Source organism: Protopterus annectens, chromosome 15.part0, assembly GCF_019279795.1.
Source record: "Protopterus annectens isolate FY-2018-M chromosome 15.part0, PAN1.0, whole genome shotgun sequence".
NCBI lineage: Eukaryota > Metazoa > Chordata > Ceratodontiformes > Protopteridae > Protopterus > Protopterus annectens.
The window spans coordinates 603,394,292-603,419,827 of NC_056749.1; the positions used below are offsets into that span (position 1 = coordinate 603,394,292).

Here is a 25,536-nt window from a genome sequence, read left to right on the forward strand (position 1 = left end):
AACACTGATTTTTCAAACAATACTATTATCTGCAGTTAACAAAGGGTAAAAAGCAGCAGTTCAAATCAGAGCCCACCAAACATGGTACTAAGATGAAGATAAAGAAACACATTAAAGATAAAAAAATTCAATCTTATTACTGAAAAGTAACGGTTGCAAAAATGATGTATGGCTGCTAGAAGTCCTTCTTATCCCCCCAGAAGTAATGCCAAGCAATTATCCTATTAAATAATAGCCTTTTGTACTCACCGTACGATCCTCAAGATACATGGTTTTTGACAGAAAATCTATTCCAATGGTTGCCTGTGAAAAGTGGAGAGAGGTTATCCTTCATTACTTTACTACAAGTGATTATCTTTATCATACGTGTTTTATTAACCTTAAAAGACACTTAAGACATTATTCCTAAAGTAATTCAACAAAAATGCATGGTGCAAATCTGGACCCATCTTTAAACGTCAATATTCACACACACAATTTCACCAACAAAGTATTAATTCAGATACTATGCTACTATATCTCACTCCACCTCAACCCAGCTATGAGTATGGTCGTTGCCAAAATGAGCCAATTCCCAAAATTTAATATGCCCTCCCACCACTAGCTACCCTGCAGTCTTTACATGACATTCACAAAATTCAAGTAGCTGAAAAAAATATTCAGATTAGCTCTCCTACATGACAAACAATAGAAGAGAACATGTACTTAAGATTACCAAGTAGGATAGTAGCTCTGCTAGTAAACGTATTTTTTTTAAATTCTTAAACAAGGTTAGTGTCCTCTCCTTAAAAGAAAAGTACAAATTAGAGAATAAAACTACTCTCAGAAATGGCCAAGATGACACATTCACACTTGTCATACCAAGATAAATCTGTCACTGGAAAAAGTCTTCTCAACAATTGGCCTTGCCATTTGGAAGAAATTGCCTAAAGCAATAAAAAAACAATAATACATTAGGAACATTCTTAGTGAATTTCTAAGTAAGGAACCCAACTGTGCCTGCTTTGATGGTACTGGCTAAATACTACTCTAGCATTTTCTATCTGTATTACTAGTACTATATTATCTATCTCAACTGAATGAACATTCCTCCAATAAGGATATAATGTAAACAAAGGAACTTATTTTACTAATGTAAAATGTTTGTGTACTTTGCTGCATTACTGACACCACTACTAGGTCTGAGTTATTACTTCTACTTTAAATATGTATGCACTGTCAACATTTCTAAATTCTTTATACCAAGATATTATTATTGTACTTAGTCAAACCATCCTATGTCAATTCTTCACTGCGTTACTATTGTATCTGGGTAAGAAGTGAAACTCTGTTATCAAATTTGTAAAATATAAACTAAATAATTAAATGCTACTGAGTAGTAACAATACATACAATAGTTCTGCTGAAAAGCTATATTCCCACTACAGTCAGAGATTTATCACACAGACTTCATATATTAACACATCACCTTCTAACACAGCAAAATAAGAATGTTAAAAATTATTTTTCCAGAATGATGAACTCGGCGAGAACATTAATGCTAGAGTGTCAACTCAATGGAGAAGGTGGGCTTCACTTTCCCATTTTTACATACAACCTAGATTCAAACCTATAATGGCTGCATAACAATGAAAATCCACACTACAACTTCAAAGAAAATATGGTAAATTTATTTGTAAGTTATCACTATGTCAAAAGTCATTCAATATACTGCTGTATTATGGAATATTAGAAATCAATAACTGCATGTCAAGCAATGATTTTAGTCCCAGCACCTAAACATCATTTCAACATTGCCATCAGTGGGCACTCATCTATTATATTTTTTTTATTTCTACATCAAATTCATTTTCTTGTTTTTTTTTTGTTATCAAAAAGATAAAATAAGAGAATAAATACTAATAAATTGATCATACCGAACAGACAACTTAATAACGAGACTAAATCAACTATTTACATTATGTACAGAGGCCTGAAAATGTTTGAATATTACAAATATTTTAAGAAAAAACTTTCAGTGAATCAACCAAACAATGATTCAAAAGGGTTAAAATCAGTTCAGAAAGTCTCAATTAGGTTTGAAACCTTTGCCCATGGATTGTTAGTAAAACTCCTCGGACATATTCTAAGTTCTTTAGTTCTGACTTCCTTGTCTATGGTTTCTTCTAGTAAGGAGAGAAATTCACCAAAACTCGGAGAGGTGGTAGAGGTCCATTTCTTTGTGATAAATGTGTCCATAATAAATATGACTTTGATTTATTCAAAGAAAAAGTTTCATCAACGTTAAGAAAAATTAAAGTTTTAGTTAATGTGAAGTTATCTGAATATAAAGCTGAAAGAAAATCATCAATATCTCTCCAAAAATTCCTTAGTTTAGAGCAATCATAGAAAATATGGAACCAGTCTGTATTACATATTAGACATCTCGAGCAAATGTTATTCAATTTTTTGAATTTAGCAATTTTGTCAGAAGTTAAAAATGTTCTGTGTAAAAACTTCCAAGTAAATACAATTCAATATTGGCCCTAAGAAGTAACGGTTAACGAAGATAGAATTAAGTTTTCCTGTCTGGGACAGACTATGCGATAGGCCTTTAGTCACTGTGTTCCACTGTTTAGTTGTTACAATGAACCTGTAATTTAATAAAATGTTGTACAATTTGAATACTAAAACACACTAGAATATACAATGTGGTGGAATACACAAAGATGGGCAGCTTTAAATATAGGGTCTATATTAGAACACCGAACATTTAAAATGTCGAGTGTTCTAATATCGACCCATTTTCAGCTGAAAATATCGAAGAAGCAGAAAACTGAATTATTTCCTAGGGAAAGAATTTGGTTGTCCATTTCTGTTGCTTCGGTATTTTCAGCGCTCTGTTGGAAAGTTACAGGTCGGGTTCAGGTAAGTGTGTGACTGGGTGCAGGTTAGGTATGTGTGCGATTGTGTGGACATGAGGGTTAGGTGAGTTAGGGTTAGGGCGCAGGTGAGGTGAGTGTGCGATAGTGACGGACCTTAGGGTTAGGGTTACGGTAAGTGGATAGTTAGTGGTGTGTGTATAGTTTAGTGTAGAGTTAGGTGTAAGATTTTAGGTGTGTGTGTGTGTGTGTGTGTGTGTGTGTGTGTGTGTGTGTGTGTGTGTGTGTGTGTGGATTGCCGTTTGTTTGGTGTGCTTGTGTTGTGTGTATGTGTTTTGAAACAGCAAATTTTTTCCCTAGGAAAAAATATGCTGTTCTGAACATTCAATGTTTAGTATTTTCGATTGGTAGGGTTCGATATTAGAACACTCAACGTTTTGAATGCTCGGTGTTCTAATATAGACCCTTAAATATATGGGCTAACTCTTTCAAAATGTTTTTGGGTAATCATACACAACACAGTAAAGTAAAGAAGGTCATCTACATTTTAAAAGAGAAAGAGTGTAACAAAGGTTAATCCTGCAACCTATACACTGCCAACTTACTGCTGTATAAAGCAGAAAGTATTGGTCAATGGTTAGTCTCACAAAGATCTTTCCTCATACACCAGAAACAGTACTCTGCAGAATTCTGTTTTTTTTTTCTTCTTGTAAGGAAAAAGGCTCCTCAAACCTCAACCTAGTTATAGCAATACAGAAATTGGTGCAACTTGAGAAAGTGGTACTGTAACTTCAAGGAAAGGTTATCCTTTAACATTAACCATTAAACAGTCTGAGGGGACAGAGTGTTCAAACAATAAATGGATTCCTTAAATGCACATGCCATTAATGAAATAAATAATATTTGGCCAACTGCAAATAGAACATATTCGCTATTAACCATGAAACTATTCATGACAACTCTGAAATTCAGGATGCAAATATTCAGCAATCTGAGAATTCAAAGCATGTAGAAGAAAATGAAGAAAGAAATTGAAGTTTACAATAACTAAGGCGAAAAAAATGATTAACATCTATAACAAACAGAATATATCAAAAGAAGGACATTGGTTAGTTGTATAAAATTAGAAGTTATGTACTCACCATAACGTTCCATCTGAGTAGGTACTTCCTTTGTCTGCAACCTGTGGGTCTCGGATACGATCTCGGATCCGACCGGCAGCTTTCCAAGCTTCAAGATCCGAGCTCCTAGCTCCTCCCCTCTACCCACAATCCCCTGTCACCACCACACCACCTCAGATCGGTTTTGCTGTATCACCTGAAAAAACCTGTAATAAACAGGTTCAGATATTCTCAAGAATCATAAAGATCCTAGAAACCCGATGGCAGGGGGGGGATGGTTGCAGACAAATGAAGTACCTACTCAGATGGAACATTATGGTGGGTACATAACTTCTAAATCTGAAGTAGTTACTTCATTTGTTCTGCAACCTGTGGGACAGAGTCCCCAGCTACCTAAACAAAGAAACCTGGGTGGTCTATGGGAGGATATTCCAAAGCACTGCGGAGCCAAAGGACGCCCTGCTTCTAGATATCATGTGCAGCTTATAATGAGAAATAAACGTATGAGCAGAAGACCAAGTTGCTGCTGAACATATGTCGTCAAACGGCATCCTGGACCAGAAGGCTGCAGAAGTTGCGATGGACCTTGTGGAATGTGCACGGATTTTGAATGGGGTTGTTTTGCCTGATGCCTTATAAACCTGAGAAATACATTGACAAATCCAATTAGCCAGTGTCACTTTGGATATAGGTTTTCCCATGGATGAAGGAGCAAATGACACAAAGAGGTGATCAGCCTTACGAACATCTTTGGTCCTGTGCAGGTAAAAACGTAACTGTCTATGTACGTCTAGTGTATGCAACATGTATTCTCCCTTATTTTGAAAATTTTTGAAAAACACTGGCAGATTGATAGTCTGACTGATATTTGCCACAGATGCCACTTTTGGTAAGAAAGACGGGTAAGTCCTGAGAGACACTCTGTCGTTATGGAAAATAAAATGATGAGGTTTCATGCACAAAGCTTGGAGCTCTGAAACCCTTTTAGCAGAAGTTATGGTCACCTAGAATGCTGTTTTCCAGGACAGAAAATTAAGGGGTACAGAAGCTGCAGGTTCAAAAGGAGGTTTTGTTAAGGCTTGCAGAACAAAGGTTAAGTCCCAAGGGGGGAGTCACGGATTTCACTGGTGGCTTGAGAAGGAAAACGCCACGCAAGAATGTCTTACACAATTTTGTAGATGCTAGAGATCCTAATCAGTCTCCTACATGAAAATGGGATATTGCTGCCAACTGTACTTTTACCGTTGATGCACTGGCCCCTTGCTCAAAAATCATGGACAAAAAATCCAAGACTGTAGGAATCGGAACAGTAAAGGGGTTGAGACCTTGGCTGTTAGCCCAGATAGAAAATCGTTTCCACTTGCTATTATAGATTTTCCTGGTGGACGGTTTATGAGCCGCTACCAGAATAGTTTTCACTGGTGATGAGATACCGGGAGTCCTTGCCATTAGTGGAACTGGATCAACCAAGCTGCGAGCTTGAGGTTTACCAGGTTCGGTGTTGGGCACCCCGTTGGGTGCGATATCAGATCTGGAATGGGATCCAGGATTAAAGGGGAGGAGAGTATGGAAACCAGATTTGACGAGGCCAGAATGGGGCTATGAGGATAATTTTGCTCCCCAACCGTGCGGCTTTCTGAATGAACTTCACCATGAGCGGAAGCGGGGGGTAAACAGAGTAGACCGGGAGGCCAAGCATGAATCAGAGCGTCTCTGGGGCTCTCCCCTTCTGGGGGAAGAATTGCGAAGAACTCGCTGCATTTTGTGTTTTGGGGGTAGCAAAAAGATTGCAGCGAGGCCAACCCCACTTGTGGAAAATTTCCTTCGCAACTTTTGGATCGAGAGACCACTCGTAAGGACTGAGAATTACTCGACTCAATTTGTCCGCCAGAATGTTGGATTGTCCCGGAATGTATCAGAAAGCAGTTGGTGGATATCGCCCATTCCCAAACTCTCATGGCTTCTCGACAAAGAGGGTAGGATCTGGTTCCCCCTTGTTTGTTTATTTGCCAGACCACTGGCATATTGTCCATCTGTATTGCAATCGTTCCTAGAGGTAGAAGGTCTTGGAGAGCCTGCAACGCTAGAAGCACCGCCCTCATCTCCAGAACATTTATGTGCAAGGCGGTCTCCGGCAAGGTCCACGTACCTTGGACGTTTCTGCCCAAACAATGCCCCCCCCACCCTAGGCGAGAAGCATCCGTGGTTAACGTGACCTGGGGGGGGGGGATCACAAAGGGTCTCCCTTGCCTGAGTTCTGGGGAGTGAAGCCACCAAAGGAGGGATTCCCTGCAAACTCTGCTCAGGGGGATAGGAGTGTTCAATGGGTGGAGTAACAGTGACCATTGAATTTGGAGTGTCCACTGTAATATACGCATCCTTAGGCGAGCATGGAGAGACAGGCTGATAGCCGCTGCCATCGAGCCTAGTGCTCTCAGGACTAACTCTGCCGGCGGAGCTTTGGTGCGAAGAAGAGCCAAAACCTGGAGTGAGAGGCTGGACAGCCTGTCCGAGGTCAAGAAGGCCCGAGAAGATCGGTAATCTAGCCTAGCTCCTATGAAATCTAATGCTTGCACAGGATGAAGAAAGGATTTCGGTGTGTTGACTGAGATGCCAAAGCTGTCAGCAAGAGACAGCACATAGTCTCTCGTGGTACAAAGTTGATGCCTGTTGGTTGCTGTGAGGAGCCAGTCGTCTAGGTACGGAAAGACCCTTATGCCCTGAAGCGTTAGGTGGGCCGCAACCACTGCCATGACTTTGGTGAACACCCTGGGGGCTGAGGTGAGTCCGAATGGAAGGACCCTGAACTGGTAATGACTGGCCCCTAGCCGGAAGCGGAGGAACCTCCTGGACCGTCTGTCCATTAGGATGTGGTAGTACGCATCCTTGAGGTCTATAGAGCACATCCAGTCATTCTCCTGCATTAAAGGGAGAATAGATTGTAGAGTGACCATCCGGAATTTTTCTTTGGGGACAAACATGTTCAGGGCGTACAAGTCTAGAATGGGCCTGAGGTCCCCCGTCTTTTTTGGCACTAAAAAGAACCTTGAGTAGTAGCCCAATCCGGATTGGTCTGGGGGGACCCGCTGGATGGCTCTTTTTTCTAACAAATTTGAAATCTCTACGGTCACCGCCTCTCTTTGATTGGGTGGGACATCGGGGAGGCGACCACCTGAGGGAGGACAAAATAGGAAGGGAATTTTGTAGCCTCTGGATATAATTCGGAGCACCCATCGATCGTTCGTGATGGACTCCCACATTGACAGGTGCTTCGTTAAACGCCCCCCCCCGACTGCCTCCAGAGCTGGACAGTCGGGTAAGCCCTCAGGGCTGCTGCGCGGGTCTCTCGGAGAAAGGCTCCCTAGACCTGAAGTTACACGGTCCCCCTCTGCCTCTGGGCCGGCGTCCACCCTGCCTTCCTCTGCCTCTGGAGGGCGCGGAGTCCGAAGCTGGATAGGATTGCTGAGACTTGCGGAACCACAGCTTCTTTTGCCCCCTCTGATTCCTTGAGAAGGAACGCTGGGGGCTCAAAAAGTGAACTCCGATGGCGGACAGCGTCTTCCCTTCCTTCTCGCTTTGGACTAGTGTATCGCGTACGGTCTTGCTAAAAAGCGAAGAGCCGTCAAAGGGTGCGTTCGCGAAGGATGCCTTGAAAGGTTATGTGAAATTACAAAGACGGAGCCAGGCGTGACGTCTCAAGACAACACCTGCCCCGCTGGCCCTTGCAGCTCCCAACGTAGCTTAAGACAGTAGCCGCATGGACGTATTTGAAATGGACTTGAGTGGCCATACATGTCGAGAACATGGTTTTGTCCTCGACCGACATGGACTTAGGTGGAGCTGTAGTGTATTCCTTGATCAAATCCCGTTGCAGCCTGATGACATGCGCCATATAATTCAACGCCCTCACGGAGAAGGTTGCTGAAGCAAAGGTCCGCTTCCCTATGCAGTCCAGCGCCCGGGACTCCTTGTCCGGTGGGTAGACCGTGGAGCTCTCCTGGAAGAGTTCTCTCTTAGTGGCTGTAGCCACCAACATGGCATCAACTGTAGACCCTTTGGCCCAAGCCTGCCTGTCTGAAGGGGGGCTAAGGCTTTTATCTGGTCAGCGTGGGATAGGCTCCACGGTGTTGGGATCCTTCCAAGCCCTGGTAGTCAGGAGATCTACCAGGGGATCTGCCGGTGGAGACACCCAGGAGGTAGATGGGCCCGCTTCAAATGCCTCCAGAAATACGGACTCATCCGAGGAAGGTTTTTGGGCAGACCCCCCCCCCAATATGCAACATTTCCATGATGTCTCCAAAGGAGACATCCTCGGGGGGGGGGGGGGTGACCTTGGGGAACCTTCCCTTTCCTCTAAGTCTGTATCTGTGGCGACGGACTCGGGGGAGTCCATGTGCCTAATTTTACATGTCCATTTACGAGGCACCTCCTCTGTGGGACTGTCAGAAGAGGGCTCGTCAATGGCCTCTTGTTCCTCCGTGGGAACCAACTGGAGGGTCTGAGCAGGCTGTCCCGATGGAAGGATGATGGAAGTTAGACTCGTATGCAATGGGGGAGCTGAGGGATCCAAAGCCCGAGTTGGGGACCTGGAAGACCTCGACAGTACCCTCTCCACTACCTCGAACGCCGAGGGAGAACTACTCTCTTCCGGCCCCGAGAGTAGTCTCCTCGGCTCCGAGATAGGGATCGGGGTCAGAGCCGAAGCCATCGGATCCGAAAGGGAGGTGCTCTCCGACATAGGCGGCACCGAAGATGCACCCACTCCCACGGATCCGACGCCCGGCCCATGGCCCCAAAAGCTCGGATCAGAGATACTCGAGGGTATGGTCGGCGTCGAGAAGGCTTGGGCCACCGGCGCCGACAAAACCCCGGCTCAGAAAGGGCCTGGATCCGAAGACTCCAAAACCCGGATCTGGGTTGAAGGAGAAATCGGGGCAAATATTGAAGCTGCACTCCCCCCCTGTGGAGGGGGGGCAGGAGCACCCCCATCTGCATTTGGGTCTGCAAAAACCGATGCATCATCCTATCCATACTGGCGTCGGAGAGAGACCTAGCAGATCTAGAGGAGGTCGTAGAGGCGGGCCTGGAGGGCCGCCTCGACGACCTCGAGGGTGATAGGAGCTCCTCCAGCTCCGGTGAGAATGAAGGAGATCGGAGCCGAAAAGGAGAAGGTCCGGACAGCCTCGGAGGCGATTTAACAATTTTTGAAGGCGGAGCAGAGGGATGAGGCTCGGCTCGCCTCTTGTGCCTGTGCTTCTCCCTGTGCTTTTCCCTAGAAGGAGAAGACTGAACTTCCTTCGTACTCAAGGCAGTAGTGGGAGGTTGAGTCCCAGCCTGAGTCGAGGGAATCAGGGGTGCCGAAGCTACCTGGGCAGCCTGCACCTTGGAGGGAGAGGAGGAAGAGGTCTCCTCCGGGGGAAGCAATCCCGCCAGAATAAGCCTGTTCCTCCTGTCCCTCACAGCCTGGGGGTTGAAGGCTGTGCAAACCTGGCAGTCTGAAGACAAATGGACAACCCCCAGGCATATAACGCACTGAGTGTGGCCATCAGCTGGGGAAAGCTTATGGTCACACCCAGTGCACTTTGAAAACATAGCTTTGTGGCCTTCGCCATTTTGCTAACACACACACTCACACGCCCAAACACCTAGGGGAAGGTTTAACCGAATAAAAACACAATCCCAAAAACAAAAAAGGGCAGAGAAACACTCTAAATATTCTTCTTTTTAACTTAAAGTTTTAAGAAAATCTCTTGAAAAAAAATTATTCACTTCCCTGTCTAAGCTCAGGAGCTCTTCTCAAGACGTTTGTTATTCAAGCCGCGGCAAAAACGATCTGAGGTAGTGTGGTGGTGACAGGGGATTGTGGGTAGAGGGGAGGAGCTAGGAGCTTGGATCTTGAAGCTTGGAAAGCTGCCGGTCGGATCCGAAATCGGATCCGAGACCCACAGGTTGCAGAACAAATGAAGTAACTACTTCAGATCTCAGATTACAGGAAATGACAACACAATCAGACAAAAATGTAGGAAAAACTGTCATTTTCTACTGATAACAGAGAAGGCAGAAAAAAGTCAAGGAGCAGCATAAAAGAAGAAATCAAAACTGAACTTGGGAATACTTGGACAAGATGGACTGCACTTGTCAAAACATGGGAAGAAAATTTTTGCAGCAGCTATATTACAATATTTGACTAATAAGATGGGATTTTGGACTTCCAAAATGGCTGCACACTTATCATCATTTCGTTTTTTTTCCACTTTAAGAAAAGATGAAATTAGGAGCTAGTAATTCTGTCAGCTTGAGGAAAATTCAGTCATTGGCTTGTAAGTACACTGGCTGGATGTCAGCAAATAAGAAATTTAGAGAACCTGAAAGAAAATCAACTAAAAAAGGTGAAGAGAAAAACACTAACTGGGAAGCATCCTGCAGCTGCTCAGCAAAAATAAGTTCATGCTTCAGCTTTGGCACAAAAAAGGCTTACGGTAACATAGAGGAAAAAATAAATGAAACATTGAAGGAATAAAATAGCAATGAAATGATAAACATGCAGAAATTAAAAGCTAAAAGCTGTCTGACTATGAGACTTCTCAAGAGGATCAGTTTAAAAAAATGGTACAGCCAGAAGACAAAGCGCACAGAGAAAACCAGAGATTTTCTGCTGTACTACAGAAACTGGAAGGAACAAAATGTATTAATTTTATGAAAGAACAAATAAGCAACTAGACTGGTATTCCACAACAGGATTTGTTAATTGTAAGGGCATATCAAATGTATGCTACAAACCTGGCCATAAGAAAACAACCAAGACTTGTATTAGTAAAGAGGCAATTATATCAGCAGAAAGAGTTGAACCTTATAAAACGTTGGCAGAAGCAAAGAGTGTTGAAAATAGAGACAGCAGTGTGCTTGTGCAGAAAAGAAGCAAAGTTATCACAGCAATCAGGGAAAGTCAAGAGGCAGGTGAAAGATTCAAGCTGATGTCTTCAGAATATTTTTTCATGGAGAATGAAAGCCATTTTTTGATGCAAAACAGGCTAAGGAAGAAGTACAAAGGTTTGCCCAACAAGAAGGGAGCCACCAAGTGGAAAGGGACTTTGCTTCTCATTCATCTGACAATAAAGAGGCAATGCTAGTGAAACCTTTACCAATGTTCCAAAGAAAAATGCTTGGGAGACAGAAAAAAAGTACAAGCATTAACCAGAACACTGGACTTGAAGCAGATTCTGGTTTTGGGAGATGGAGATTAACAGGAAGACCAACAACACTAAAATTAGTGAATATATATGAGGTTCTAAAGCATCAATCACATTTGTAAAACGTGGCTTTACGAGAAAAAGTATCTGAAAAAGACTGGAGTTTGCCCAACAAAGTTGTGGGTGGACTGTAAAGTTTACATATCATTTTACGTCATTGATGTTTAGCAGGACACTACAAAGGGAAAAGATGTAAATAAAACAAATGTTATCCTTAATAGTATTTGTGTAAAACATTTCATGGAGATTATTACCTCTCTATACTCCTCCCTCATTAGACCAATAATTGAGTATAACGCCCCATTTGGTATGTACCTCTCCAAACATTTGCACCAACTGGAAAGGCCACTGAAATATCTCACAAAGAGAATCCATGGCCCCCAACACCTGTCCTATGCATACAGGCTCAAATCGCTATCACTCTGCTCAGTATCGTAGATTGCTCAGGGGTAATCTGTGTCTCGCCTACAAGGCAATCTCAGACCCTTCCATACTAGAGTTGCTCCATATGTGTAATTCTAACTCCTCTGGTAAGACAGGTCAGTCTCCCAGAGGCTGCCCCGTCTCTGGAATAGACTTCCCATACACGTCAAACAGAGCACTTCGCTGACTCTCTTCAAGCGCAACCTTGATGACTGGATGGGAAATCACGAATATGTCCCAGGAGTTCCACCTGTGCCCCTCACGGACAAAGCTGACAAGTGCTGACTGACACTTTTTTTGGGGATAAACTCTTGACCAGGCTTGTAAGGGCCTCAGGGCCATTAGCCTAGTAACCTCCTATGATATATACTGCATGTTACATCGTAAAGCAGGTGTGTGCAGTATGTAGTCAAGGGTATGTTAAATGTGGGGGTAAGGGCAAGTATTTTCAGAGATTGTTGTGTGTGATAAAACTAAAAAAATACTTGTTTACTTAACTATAAGCTTTACAATGTAAAAGAAGAAATGCTGGACAAAAGCAAGTTTATGTTAATATGCTGTACGCCTAGGCTGCTTGTGTGGGGATTGGGTATGTAGAGTTGAATTTTTTTTTTTTTACTTTTGCATAGATTAATGTCTGAATTAATGCCCTTGGCTTAATAATCTAAAAACAAGTACTTTCTGTAAACAGGAAGGCTTGAGAACTAAGACAAAATGATGAGTGTCATGAGAACTGGTAGGTTTTTTGTATATGCAATTATTAGTTGTTCAAATGTCCAATGAGAGAGAGTCAAGAAATCTGCAGCTGAATGAAGTTGTACTTTCTGTTCTGTTTTGACAGAAATTGACAAGGGACTCCTTCCTGCATCTGTGGAGTTCTGAGCATTGTCTGCTAAGACCAATGAGAAATTTAAAATGTACAAGGGCAAGCAATTAAGCAAAAAATACAGTTTGAAATCACCGGAAGCAAATAGGAGACAGTAGCTTCCCTAACAGGCTTAATATTTCAATGAATTTACTAGAACAGTCTAAAATTTAGTTTTATATAAAAAGACAGCCAGTGCACTTTTTCTTAAGGCTAAAAGTTAATATTTTCTAAACGTAAACAAGATTTTTTTCAGATCTGCTAGGGGAGTAGAGATAAGAAACGAACAGAAAGCAATCATTGTAATTGGGGCACAGGATGTAATGTAGTTTACCTAATTTAATTGAAAACTTTGACACACATCCAATAACTATTTTAGATCATGCACAAATAAAAACACATGATACAAATACAGAGTAATGAAGTAAAAACTGTGACACCAGTGTTTTCTCACCTTCCTGTTAAAAGAGGAATTTAAGGAAAGGGTAGTGGAAATTATTTGAGAGTTAGGATAAAAATTAAAATTGATTTTAAAATAGGGTAGAAATAAAGAAAAAAAAATAAATACGGTTAAGAAGTAATACAAATTATTTAGAAGGGCTGACACAGTAAGTATTGCAGAATAAGGCGACTATTACAGAACAATATGTGGTGCAACTGCAAAGTGCTAAAGAGAAAATAAAGGAGTATCTGGCTAATGTGCATGAGTTTAGAATGACTGCACACAAACTTTTAGCACAACGATTTAGACAGACAGTAGAAAGGGTTGTCATCAAACTTAGGAAGCCTAAACACAAGAAAAATAACTGGAGATCCTGTAAAAGTAATAGATACATTTCAGAACTTTTATAAAAAAATTTGTATGAAACAAAAATACAGACAGACAACAGTATCTGGTATGCAAATATGTGTATGAAAAATGTAAAATGATAAACTACAAACCACTGCACCTTATTCTAATAACCACTAACACCTGCCAGCTCTTCCAGCAGTAGCAATCAACCATCAAAACACAAGAAAAGATATTGGCAACCCAGCTACTCAAGCTATATATGACTACCAGCAACTAGAACTATGCACAAGTTTCCACCATACAATAAAGTAATGACATACCATAACCTGACTTCAGTGATACAATGACCGTCTTCTCAGAAACGGCCATTACCAAATCAGGAAAGAACAAATAAGGAGGGGAAAAAATCCTTCTGTTAGGCCCAACTTAAAGTATTTGTCACAAACTTTTCAGCACAATCCACCTGCCTCTAATATTAGGGACTTTTTTAAACAGACTCACATCAATTTAACCAGCAAACTATTCTCTAAACTTGAATGACTTAGCTAACCATTCACTCAAATATTTAATTTTTCTTAGGCTAAATCAATATGAAGCTGACCGCATTCAACCATAAAACACTACATGCTTCTTGAAAAACAGGCACTTTTATATTTATTTTATTTTTAATCATTTCCAGTTTGATGACCGGGGAGATCCACTGGGCTCAAAGAGTCTGTTTTCAGTGGTGGCCCAGGGAGAAAAGCTACAATAATACATAGTTCAAGCTCAATAATATGAAGTACAATGCACAGTGGAAACAGAAACAAACTAAGCAAATTTACATATAAAATAACAAAAACTAAACAAAAGTTAAACAGCAGCTTGGAGAAAGATGTAAAGTATATGTACATGTTTAGTGGTTGAGAACAGTAGTACAAGGTTAAATTAATACAGAGGTTTAAATCCTCTGAGAGTGGTATAAGGGTAGCATTGGCATGAAGGCAGTACATAGGGTTAATCAATAGTGTGCAAGGAAGAACAAACTTTGTGTGTTATAAAGTATTTATGTATTAAGCAGGTTAGGTAGGTGGAGTGCAGCTGGGTTTTGAAGATTCAGATTCAAAATACAATCATCTACTTTTGATGATGCTCTTTTGCACACAGGAGTATCTCAAGTCCAGCTTTGCCCATCTCCTTTTCTCCATTTTTATAAACAAACTCCTACATGACCTTCCATACCTGCCTCTAATGCTATATGCTAGATTGTTTTGTGGTTAGACCGACATATGGCAACTCGCAATTAACTCAGAATCAACTTCGAAATGACCTACATTCCATATAACAATGACTAATAAATCATAACTTAATTCTTAACACTACCAAAACTAAATCTAAGCACTTTATCACCCCACCCCAAAAAAACTGTAAATCCAATTTACACTGCAGCTTTAAACAATGCATTAAAAAAAGAGAAACTACCTCCTCCAAGTACCTTGGAATCAAAACAGATCAGAAGTTTAACTCCACAGAGAACAGCATTAACTACCTTCCCTTCTGAGCCAAGAAAATCTCTCCCTTCCTTTCACCCCCAACTAGACCTGGCATAACTTAAAGAAGTCTCCTGACCCAACTTTAACATGGCCTTCTCATCACAGACATAGCCTCCATGAAAAACTCCTCTACCCTGAAAACCATCAGCAATCCAATTCACTTCATTTCTAACTTTCTACCTCATGAACACCATTGCCCTACTCTTTTGAAAGCCAAACAGCTTTGTGTCAACCAGAGAGATGACTTTCTGCATAACTCTTCAATCTCGTGCATCTTGAAACATACTCCTCTCTTGCTACTAAAGTTAAAAGCCACATCTTCATCCTGCAATCTCATAAATTACTCAGGCAATCCCCACATTATAAAATCCCACAACTAAACTATCCTGAGCATACTTTAGAAATCTTTTCTTACCCAAGAAAAAGAGCTCACTACTAAGCCCAAATGTAGACCTCAGCTCAAATACCTTTTCAAAACGAGCACAACACAGCCGATTTAAAATAGGTCACATCACCAAACATGACAACTTTCTTCTGCCCCTTTACCCACTCCTGTCAAGCCACACTCTCCTAAATTACTTTCAGCCAAACCACAATTGCAAATGTGCTATAGACTGTTTATACTAACATGCTAATGAACTATCTTCCTCCCATATGAATCCATACCAATACATATGAATACCCTCAGCAAAACCACTGCTGTAAATAATGCAGTTAAGAGTTGTGCCAGTTTGAGTAAGGGTGTGTACTTCATTTGCATTATTTCTAAACATTACATATGGAATGTCTGAACCGATATAGGTTATACCAATCTGGCCAAGTATTTCTTCTTAACTATAGTATTTGTATTGTAAATATGTACATATGAATAAATGCAACAATATATAAAAGACTTTATGTACCAATCTGTTTAATTTGTGCATTTATTTAATGCTTTGGTTATGAATGTCTGAACCAATACCATTCTGGATACGTTTTGTATTTCTCACTGCCAGACTGTTTGTACACTCTTACCTGTATTGTACCTTACCCTAGAAAATAATCAACAGAGCCTAGCAGTTTGTACCATAATTTCTTGAAAAGGAAAAAAAAAAATCCTGTAATAACTCATCTTGACTTTAAGCCAAATTACTATTTTGTGAAATATGTACATTTCTTTGTATCAGTGAATTACCACTCTCAACACTGATTACATACCCTTGTTCAAACAAATATACAGTGGATATAGAAAGTGTAAAAATGTTAAAATGTCAGTTTTTTGTGATATAAAAAAAATGAGACCACAATAAGTCATTTCAAAACTTTTACCACCTTTAATGTGACCTATATCTTGTACAATTCAATTGAAAAAACAAACAAATCTGTTAAGGGAAAAATATAAAAAACGTACAATAAGCTGGTTGCATAAGTGTGCACACCTTTAAACTAATACTTTGTTGAAGCACTTTTTGCTTTAATTACAGCATTCAGTCTTCTTGGGTACACACCTGCTATCAATTACAGAGACTCTGATTTTCCTGACATTTAGTCAGTTGCCTGCTACAGCAAAAGCCATGGTTCGCAGAGAGCTTACAAAGCATCAAAGGGATCTCATTGTTGAAAGGTATCAGTCAGGAGAAGGGTACAAAAACATTTCCACAGCACTGGATATACCATATAACACAGTAAAGTCAGTCATCAAAAAGTGGAGAAAATATGGGACAACAGTGACGTTGCAAAGAACTGGACATCCCTCCAAAATTGACGAAAAGACAAGACAAAACCTAGTCAGGGAGGGTGCAAGAGATCTAAAGCAGCACTGAAAGAGCTGCAGGAATTTCTGGCAAGAACTGGTTCTGTACTACATAACAAATCTCCCATATTCTCCATACATCTAGCCTAGGGAGTAGGGTTGCAAGTTGGAAGCCTCTTCTTGCACAGAAAAATATCCTGGTCTGGCTAAAATTTGCAAACCAATACATCAAGTCTCCCAAAAGCAAGTAGGAAAATGTGTTATGGTGTGATGAGACCAAGGTTGAACTTTTTGTCCACAATTCCAAAAGGTATGTTTGGCACAAAAGCAACACTTTGCATCACCAAAAGAACACCATCCCCACAGTGAACCATGGTGGTGGCAGTATCATGCTTTGGGGTCCTTTTGTTCAGCTGGAACTGGGGCTTTAGTCAAGGTGGAGAGAATTATGAACAGTTCCAAATACCAGTCACTTTTGGCCCAAAACCTTCAGACATCCGCTAGAAAGCTGAAGATGAAGAAGAATTTCACCTTTCAACACAACAATGAACCCAAGCATACATCCAAATCAACAAAAGAATGGCTTTACCAGTAGAAAATTAAAGTTTTGGAATGGCCCAACCAGAGCCCATACCGTAATCCAATAGAAAATCTGTGGGGTGACCTGAAGAGGGCTGTGCACAAGAGATGCCCTCACAATCTGACAGATTTGGAGTGCTTTTTACAAGGAAGAGTGGGCAAATACTGCCAAGTCAAGATGTGCCATGATGACAGACTCCTACCCAAGAAGACTGAATGCTGTAATTAAATCAAAAGGTGCTTCAACAAAGTATTAGTTTAAGAGTGTGCACACTTACGCAACCAGCTTATTGTAAGTTTTTTATATTTTTTCCCCTAACAGATTTGTTTTTCAACTGAATTTACAGGTTATAGGTCACATTAAAGGTGGGAAAAGTTTTGAAATGATTTATTGTGGTCTCATTTTTTATATCACAAAAACCTGGCATCTTAACAGGGGTGTGTACAGGTTTTATATCCATTGTATGCGAAAACAATTATACCATGAATGCAAACATTAATTATGTAATCGCATGCTCTGATGAAGTCCTAATTTACTGGAGAAAAGCACTTAGCAGGGGTGTTTTTGTATCAATAAAACTGCATTTTGGAAACGTTTTGTTCCTTGGACACTATTTCTCTGATCTGTCCTGGGTATGTGCCCTTGTGGTGTTTTGAGATTCTGGTTATTTATTTTACTTTGACCAAGGGCTGTTACTGCTGTTTTTTGTCATGATTAACCACTTTGGATTCTTTTTTGTCACAACTGTATAAACTACAGAAAGATGAACTTAAAGTGCATTATATGCAACATATAAAAACAATCAACCATTACTTAACACCTACTTTCCTGTGTTATCACTACTTATTACTATATTAAATCACTAGTAAAAAAGTACAGTTTTGTACCTACCATAAATGTAGATGTTCGAGTGCTAATATAGCTGCAGTCATAACAGATGGGTTCTCTTGCCGTCAGGCGGGTCCTCGGTCGGCTGAATTCCAAAGTCTAGGTCTGGCGTCGGTTGTCGTCGCTTCTTCCCTGACATCAGTGCGACAGGGGTATAAAAGAACCAGCCGACGCCATTTTCTTCAGTTTTTCTTGCCCCAGATGTCAGGTGCCCCCAGAATGAAGGCAATACATAAATTTGTGTAATAAAGCAATGCCATATAATCAAAATACAGTAGTGCAAGCAAATACATCAAGAATGAATACCCCAATCAGGTTGCATGAGGAGATGTTATCCAATAGGCCTGTCCCAAGAGGGGAAGGAGGGAGGGAAACCTGGACTGCAGCTGTATTAGCACTCGAACATCTACATTTATGGTAGGTACAAAACTGTACTATGTTCATCGTGCATACAGCTGCAGTCATAACAGATGGGTAGAACCCCAAAGCTAAGAAAGGGGTGGTAGGCACTAGGTGGAACTAGGAGGAGCCAGAATGCCCTGCAAGACTGCAGTGGCAAAGCCCGCACTAGATTTGGAGTATAGTGGAAGGTGATAGTGTTTGGAGAAGGTATGCACAGAACTCCAAGTGGCTGCTTCCAAAATATCTTTGGTAGGAACTCCTCTGAGAAAAGCTGCAGAGGTAGCCGTGGCCCTTGTGGAGTGAGATCTGATGCCTGTAGGTACAGTTTTGCCATGAAAAGAATAGCAAAAGCGTATGCAGTGGGCTATCCATTTTGAGATGGTCTGTTTGGAAATTGGCTTTCCTTGAGCTCCTATAGCATAGGACACAAAGAGCTGTTCTGATTTTCTGAAAGGCTTTGTTCTGTCCAAATAATAATGCAGTTGTCTGTGGATGTCCAAGGAATGTAGTAATCTCTCCCCTTTGTTTTGAGGATTAGGATAAAAAGTAGGTAAGTGTATAGCCTGATTCAAAGCTACCCTGGATACCACTTTTGGCATAAAGGACGGGTTGGTTCGTAAGGAAACTCTGTCCTGATGGAAGATGATAAAAGGCTGCACAGCCATGAGAGCTTGTAGTTCCGATACCCTACGAGCTGAGGTAATAGCCAGAAGGAAAGCTGTTTTCCAGGACAAATATTGCAAATCTGATGAGGCAGCTGGCTCAAAATGAGGCAAGGTCAGTTTTTCTAGAATGAAATTGAGATCCCAAGCAGGTATTGGTTGTTTCCTTGGGGGTTTTAGATTCTTAGCCCCTCTGAGGAACTGTCTTAAGAGGGGGTGAGAGAATAAGGGTGGATCAGTGTTGTATTCTGCAGAAATGGCTGAGGCATGGATTTTGATGGAGGAGAATGAAAGTCCACTGCTTAGCAGCTCAGCTAGATACTGTAATATTTGAGGCAAGTTCAGTTTTCCAGGATCCTGGCCCTTTTTCTCATTCCAAACACAAAACCGTTTCCATTTTACTGAGTAAGCTTTTCTAGTCGACGGCCTTCTGGCCTCCAAAATGACATCCTGCACCTCCTTGGAGAGTAGGGTCTGTTGTGATGCTAAGGAATCTTCCATGCGGCTAGATTGAGTGTTTTTAGCTGACTGTGAAGAGTTTTGAAGCTGTGCTGAGTCAGGAGAAGAGGCATTAGAGGCAGGGTCCATGGTGGGGAATGCGTCAGGCTCCTCAGGAGTGGGTACCAGTGTTGTCTTGGCCAGTCTGGAGCAATGAGAATCATCTTTGGTCTGTCTGCTCTGGGTTTTAATAGAACTTTGGGCAGCAGAGGAAGAGGTGGGAAGGCATAAACTGTCATTGATGTCCAACTGAAAGAGAGAGTGTCCACTCTCCAGGCCTTTGGATGAAAAATCCTTGAGCAGAATTTTGTCAATTGGTGATTTTTGTGGGAGGCAAAGAGATCTATGTGTGGCCTTCCCCATGCTTGAATTATCTCTGTAAAATCTTGAGGATGCAACTTCCATTCATGTGGATCTGTCATATTTCTGCTTAGGTTGTCTGCCAGCGTGTTTTCCTTGCCTGGCAAGTACTGTGCTTGTAGTTCGATTTGTAAGTCCAGGGCCATGTTCCAAAGTGACATGGCCAGTCTGCATAGGGGGTAAGAATGGGTTCCTCCCTGTCTGTTTATGTACCACATTACTGTGGTGTTGTCCGTTCTTATCAATAGTTGACCTGGTTGCAGAAGGTCTTTGAAAGCTATAATAGCATTTATTACAGCTAGCATCTCCTTTTGATTGATGTAAAGGTGCTTTTCTTTTTGGGCCGAGGAGCCTGCGACCTCGGGCACAGGAGACACCACCAATGAAGTGTCGTCGGTAGTCAGGGGCTGCGTAGGCGCCTCGCTGAGAACTGGACCACGTGTAGTCGGCTTTGGCATGGTGTCGGTAGAGGCCGTGGACCTCGTGTGTCGGTCATTATCTTTGCGCTTTTTAGACAAAACTGGAGTCAGAGTATCCAACGACATAATATAGTTAAATGTTTTGCCAAAATAATGCTGGGCGAACTCCGCCTGATGCTTAAAGGTGCGCTTGTTGAATGTAGCACAAAAATGACAGACCGAGACATTGTGGTCTGGGCCTAAACAAGGAATACAGAGGGAATGGAAATCCTTATGCGGTATTTGCTTCCCACATGAAATACAATTATTAACTTTGTCTGACATCGGTCTGAGGCAAGAAAAGTTTCCCCAACGGGGTACTTAGCTTTCAAGAAGACTTCGGTTGCAAAATTTTCGTAATTTCAGGAGCTGGCCGTCCGGTACTTGCGAACTGCTTCTGCTTCAGGCACCGCGCAGCAAGAAAGACTGAAGAAAATGGCGTTAGCTGGTTCTTTTATACCCCTATTGCACTGACGTCAGGGAAGAAGCGATGACAACCGATGCCGGACCTAGACTTTGGAATTCGGCCGACCGAGGACCCGCCTGACGGCAGGAGAACCCATCTGTTATGACTGTAGCTGTATGCACGATGAACATCAGTATAAATTCAAGAGACATATTTCTGGAACGACACATTTTGAATGTAGGCAATAATCAATTCAGGACTGCATAAAGTACAAAAATATCTTATAAAATATAAGACAAAATGGTCTCCAGCATATTGGAAAATAAATCAGGGGGACCTAGAAGTGAAAATATAACAAGAGAGAGTAGATTTGGTATGAAAGATATAAATTCAGTAGAAAGAATTCAGACAGAATTTACACAACATTCCCCAAGGTACAATAATTGGGCTGGGCAAAATTTATATCTAAACAATAGTGCTACTCCAGTCCAATGTCCTAAATGAAACCACCAAAGGTGTCACGATAAAAAACAGTTTTATTATTCCACAGGAATGAGTGCTTTCATCCGTCTATATACAAAGACTTCTTCAGATTCAAATACAAACTGCAAACACACACCTTATATCCATGTAATTAATCACCTGACCCATTTAATAAATGCTTCCCCTCATATTCATTAAAGGTAAATACGTCACAATTTATAAAAACAAGCAATAACTTGCATATATACATACAAACATTAAAATTTTAAGAATAATAGCTAAAAAGTTATACATTGTAAGACTTCAATTTAAAAATGCAAGTAATGCTTGCATACTAAATTTAATCCAGGTGGGTTAAAGGCTGCCAGCCTAATTTGCCATTTTAATTCATGTGCCTCAAGTATATCCTTTCATGGTCCCCCCTAGGATTCTTTTCCACAATTTCTAAGCCAGCAAACACAAACTTGTGACCAGCATGTTGACTCACATGTTTTGCCAGAGCATTACTATCTTTTAAATGCTTAATGTCCAGCTGGTGCTCGTATATACACTCCCTAAATCACCTTTGGGTTTTACCCACATAGAATCCCGGCAACAAGTGCATAGGGCCACATATACTAAACCCTTTGTATTGCAATAAAGCTTAGGTTTCAAAGTTTTTTCATTAAATATTGAAAGTGTCGCCCTCTCTAACATATATACATTGTGGGCATGAGCCACATTTAAATGTGCCATGTCTGAGTGTAGTTGGTAGGATTCCATTCGAGACAATCTTTAAAAGTTCTAGCCCTCCTACAAACCACCTTGGGAGCTGCACCTAACTGTTCCAGTATTCCCACCCATTCGAACAGCTTGTTACATTTTAACAGTTGTCACCCATTACATAACAAGAGAGATATCATTAAAAGCCAATATATGTGTTTGGCCCGCATGATTTCTGAAGATGACTTTAATTTTGAATGTGAAAAGTTAATGGGTATGTTTACTAGGTCGAGGGTACCCCACACCATTAATTCAGAGTATAATTCTGGAAATAAACAAGAAGAGGGCCACAAGTGTCATTAAACCTATTTTGAAAGACATTGAGGCTGGGGGGGGGGGTGAACCACACACTAGCGAGAATTTATGCAGAAACAATAATGAGTTCTCTCGTGTTTTTGTTACTACCTACAGTACCGAATATTATGATACAATTGACATCTTAAGGAAGAGTTGGGGCATCTTCTCCTGTTTCAAAGGAATTAATGAATTAAAATGGCAAATTACGCTGGCAGCCTTTAACCCACATGGATTAAAATGATTATGCAACCATACTTGCATTCTTAAATTGAAGTCTTACAATGTTTAACTTTTTATGACTTTTTATCTATTATTCTTAAAATTTAAATGTTGTTTACATGTATATATGCAAGTTATTGTTTGTTCTTATACACTGTGATGCGTTTACCTTTAATGAATATGAGGGAAAGCATTCATTAAGTGGGTCAGGTGATTAATTACATGGATATAAGGTGTGTGTTTGCAGTTTGTATTTGAATCTGAAGAAGTCTTTGGATATAGACAGACGAAGGCGCTCATTCCTGTAGAATAATAAAACTGTTTTTATTGTGACACCTTTGGTGGTTTCATTTGGAACATTGGACTGGAGTAGCACTAAAATTTCTCTCTCTCAGGAGCATGCACATTTAACTAAAAGCTTCAACAAACATCCAATAACTATTTCAGATCATGTACTGATAAAAAATAAAGGATTTTGTTTGTGTCTTTCAGCTTTTCCCGGTTAGGGGTCGCCACAGCGGAACTCTGGTCCGCTAATGATTGGCAGTAGAGTTTTACATGCTGGCTTGCCAGGCCTAACGCACAACCTTCAAAGAAAGAACGCCCATTCACGCATGTCGCCACACAGAAGATGCTCTGAGAATCGAACGGGCAACGTCTAACTGTGAGGTGACAATGCTACCACAGCACCAGCACCGCAGTTCACTGATAAAAAAATAAAGGATAATGAAATAAAAATTAGATACTGACACCTTCCCACCTACCCCTTAAAAACAGAAAAATTCTTCAAGGAATGGGTAATGGAAACTACCCAAGAGTTAATAGGGAAGACAAATTTCTTCACAAGGGGTAGGTAGTGACTGAGATAAATGAAAATGGAGTTTAAAAACAGGGTACAGATAGAAAGAGAAACATATGGTTAAGAAGTTATAGAAATAGAGGGCTGACAAGGGTTAAATTATTACAGAATAAGGGGAAACTCATAGATACAAGATGAGCAGCAACTGCAGGATGCCAAAAAGAAAATAAGAGAATACCCGGATAATATGCATGAATTTAGAAAGACTGCTATTAAACAACTATTTTTTGATAACTCCAAAGCACAAAATCTCAGGCAACAGGAAGTAAAAGGGGTCGTTGCTAAACTTAGTGATCCTATGAGAAGAAAAACAATGGTTTACTATCAAAAGGGCGATCAGACTATGTCCGAATTTGAAACATTGAACTCCCTAGTTCAACGTTTTAAAATACAGGGAAAAAAATGTTGAAGTCACAACAGCGAATGCACAACTGCTGCTGTGGATTCAACATTTTAAATGTAGATTGCACTATAGTGAGGATTGGGAAATGTACCCTTTCACTCACTGTAGTGTGATCTCAGAGATTGTATATATAATTAGCAGGATGTGGGGGGGTGCAGGGGGGGGCTTCCCCCAAAAAACATTTGCTGCTCATAACCAGAAGTATTTTCGGTGAAGTCGACATTCCTGAGATGTAGACTTTCCTGAAATAGCTTGCTCGGTCAAGTTCATGGTTGCAGATTTTATTTCCGACATTTCAGGTCGGAAACATGAACACTCGCACATTGCAGGTGCGAGATTCAGAAAGTAAACCAAAAATAACCAGACATCCCACAGAATTATTGAGATGATTAAAAAATTTTATAAACATTGTATAAGGCAGAGGAACGTGGAAGCCAAGAAAGCGCACTAATGGAAATATTTATAGAAAACTTCATTATGCCACGGTTAGAGGATGATGGGACTAATCAACCAATAGCTCAAATAAGATGAGATGAGATAAAGACAGTGATGGACAATCAATCTGAAGTAGGTCACCAGGAACAGATGGCAATCCCAAGGAAGTCTGGAAGCTAAGAGAGTAGAAAGTGACAAAGATATGGATATTTTTGTTTAGTAGTATTTAAAAAGAGAAAAAGCACTAGCATCACAGAGGAAAGCTGTGGATAACAGATGATCCAAAAAGGTAAAGATTAGTCAGACCTATTTTAACTTACGCAAATTTCAATTTAAATCATCTCTACACTAGCTAAAAGCAAAGTAAAGGTGTTCGCAAAATTGATAAATATGCCTCCCTGTGGTTTTGTGGAGTGGAGGAAATATCCGACATCATTAACAGAACAATGATGATCCAGAAGGAATCTGAATGTGAGAAAATACCACTGTTATTGGTGGGTCTTGACGCAGAAAAAGCATTCAGAGTAATATGGGAATTTAAGTAGTGAAATATAGTGCTCTCTTATACAATAATGAGTTTAATTAGAAGGATAAGTGGATATCTGAAGGATCCGAGGTAAGAATTAAAGTAGGAGGGTTCCTCTTAGATAACTTGTGTTTGAACAAAGGAAGGAGGCCAGTGTGCCCTCTTTCCCTTTTGTTATCTTCTTTATATTTAGAGACATTGGCAAAGAAAATAAGGGACTCAAAGTCAAACATATCACTAGTATGGCTATCAAGTAAAATTAGCTTTAATTGCGAATGATATTATTTTGCACTTGATAAATCCAAAAAGATAATTGTGGTGGTGTGGAATATTTTGAGACAGTTTTAAGTTTTTTCAGGATATAAAGTTATGCACCCACACACAACATTGGTTTAACAATACCCATAACTATGGGGACATAAGATAAAATATTCAGAAGTATGGATTAAAAAGGTTTCTGTCATGGCAATTAAGCGGGAAGACACTAAACAAAAGCGAATACAAAAACTGAGAAACTGGAAGCTCTTGTTAATGGACAAGAACGTAAGCTACAAGCAGCGAAAATGTTTTTATTCCCTTTAGTTTTATATATAGGTCAGGCATATTTTTATCAACCAGAGGATAAGCGGTGTACAATTAAGAATTGAATGTATTTATCTAGCAGATAATGAGGATGAGAATTAAGTGGGATAAGCTGACCCTCTCAAAAGAGCAAGGTGGT

General features: G+C 40.7%; 1 protein-coding gene across 5 annotated transcripts in view; it reads right to left on the reverse strand.

Annotated features, from left to right (window-relative positions):
• LOC122789947 (ras-related protein Rab-6A-like) overlaps positions 1-25,536 on the reverse strand; it is a 423,726-nt gene that overhangs the window by 384,657 nt on the left and 13,533 nt on the right. For all 5 annotated transcript variants that reach the window (XM_044057438.1, XM_044057437.1, XM_044057436.1 and 2 more), the window contains exon 3: positions 250-303. In XM_044057438.1, the coding sequence (XP_043913373.1) occupies positions 250-303 (54 nt within the window). The remainder of the gene's footprint in view (positions 1-249; positions 304-25,536) is intronic.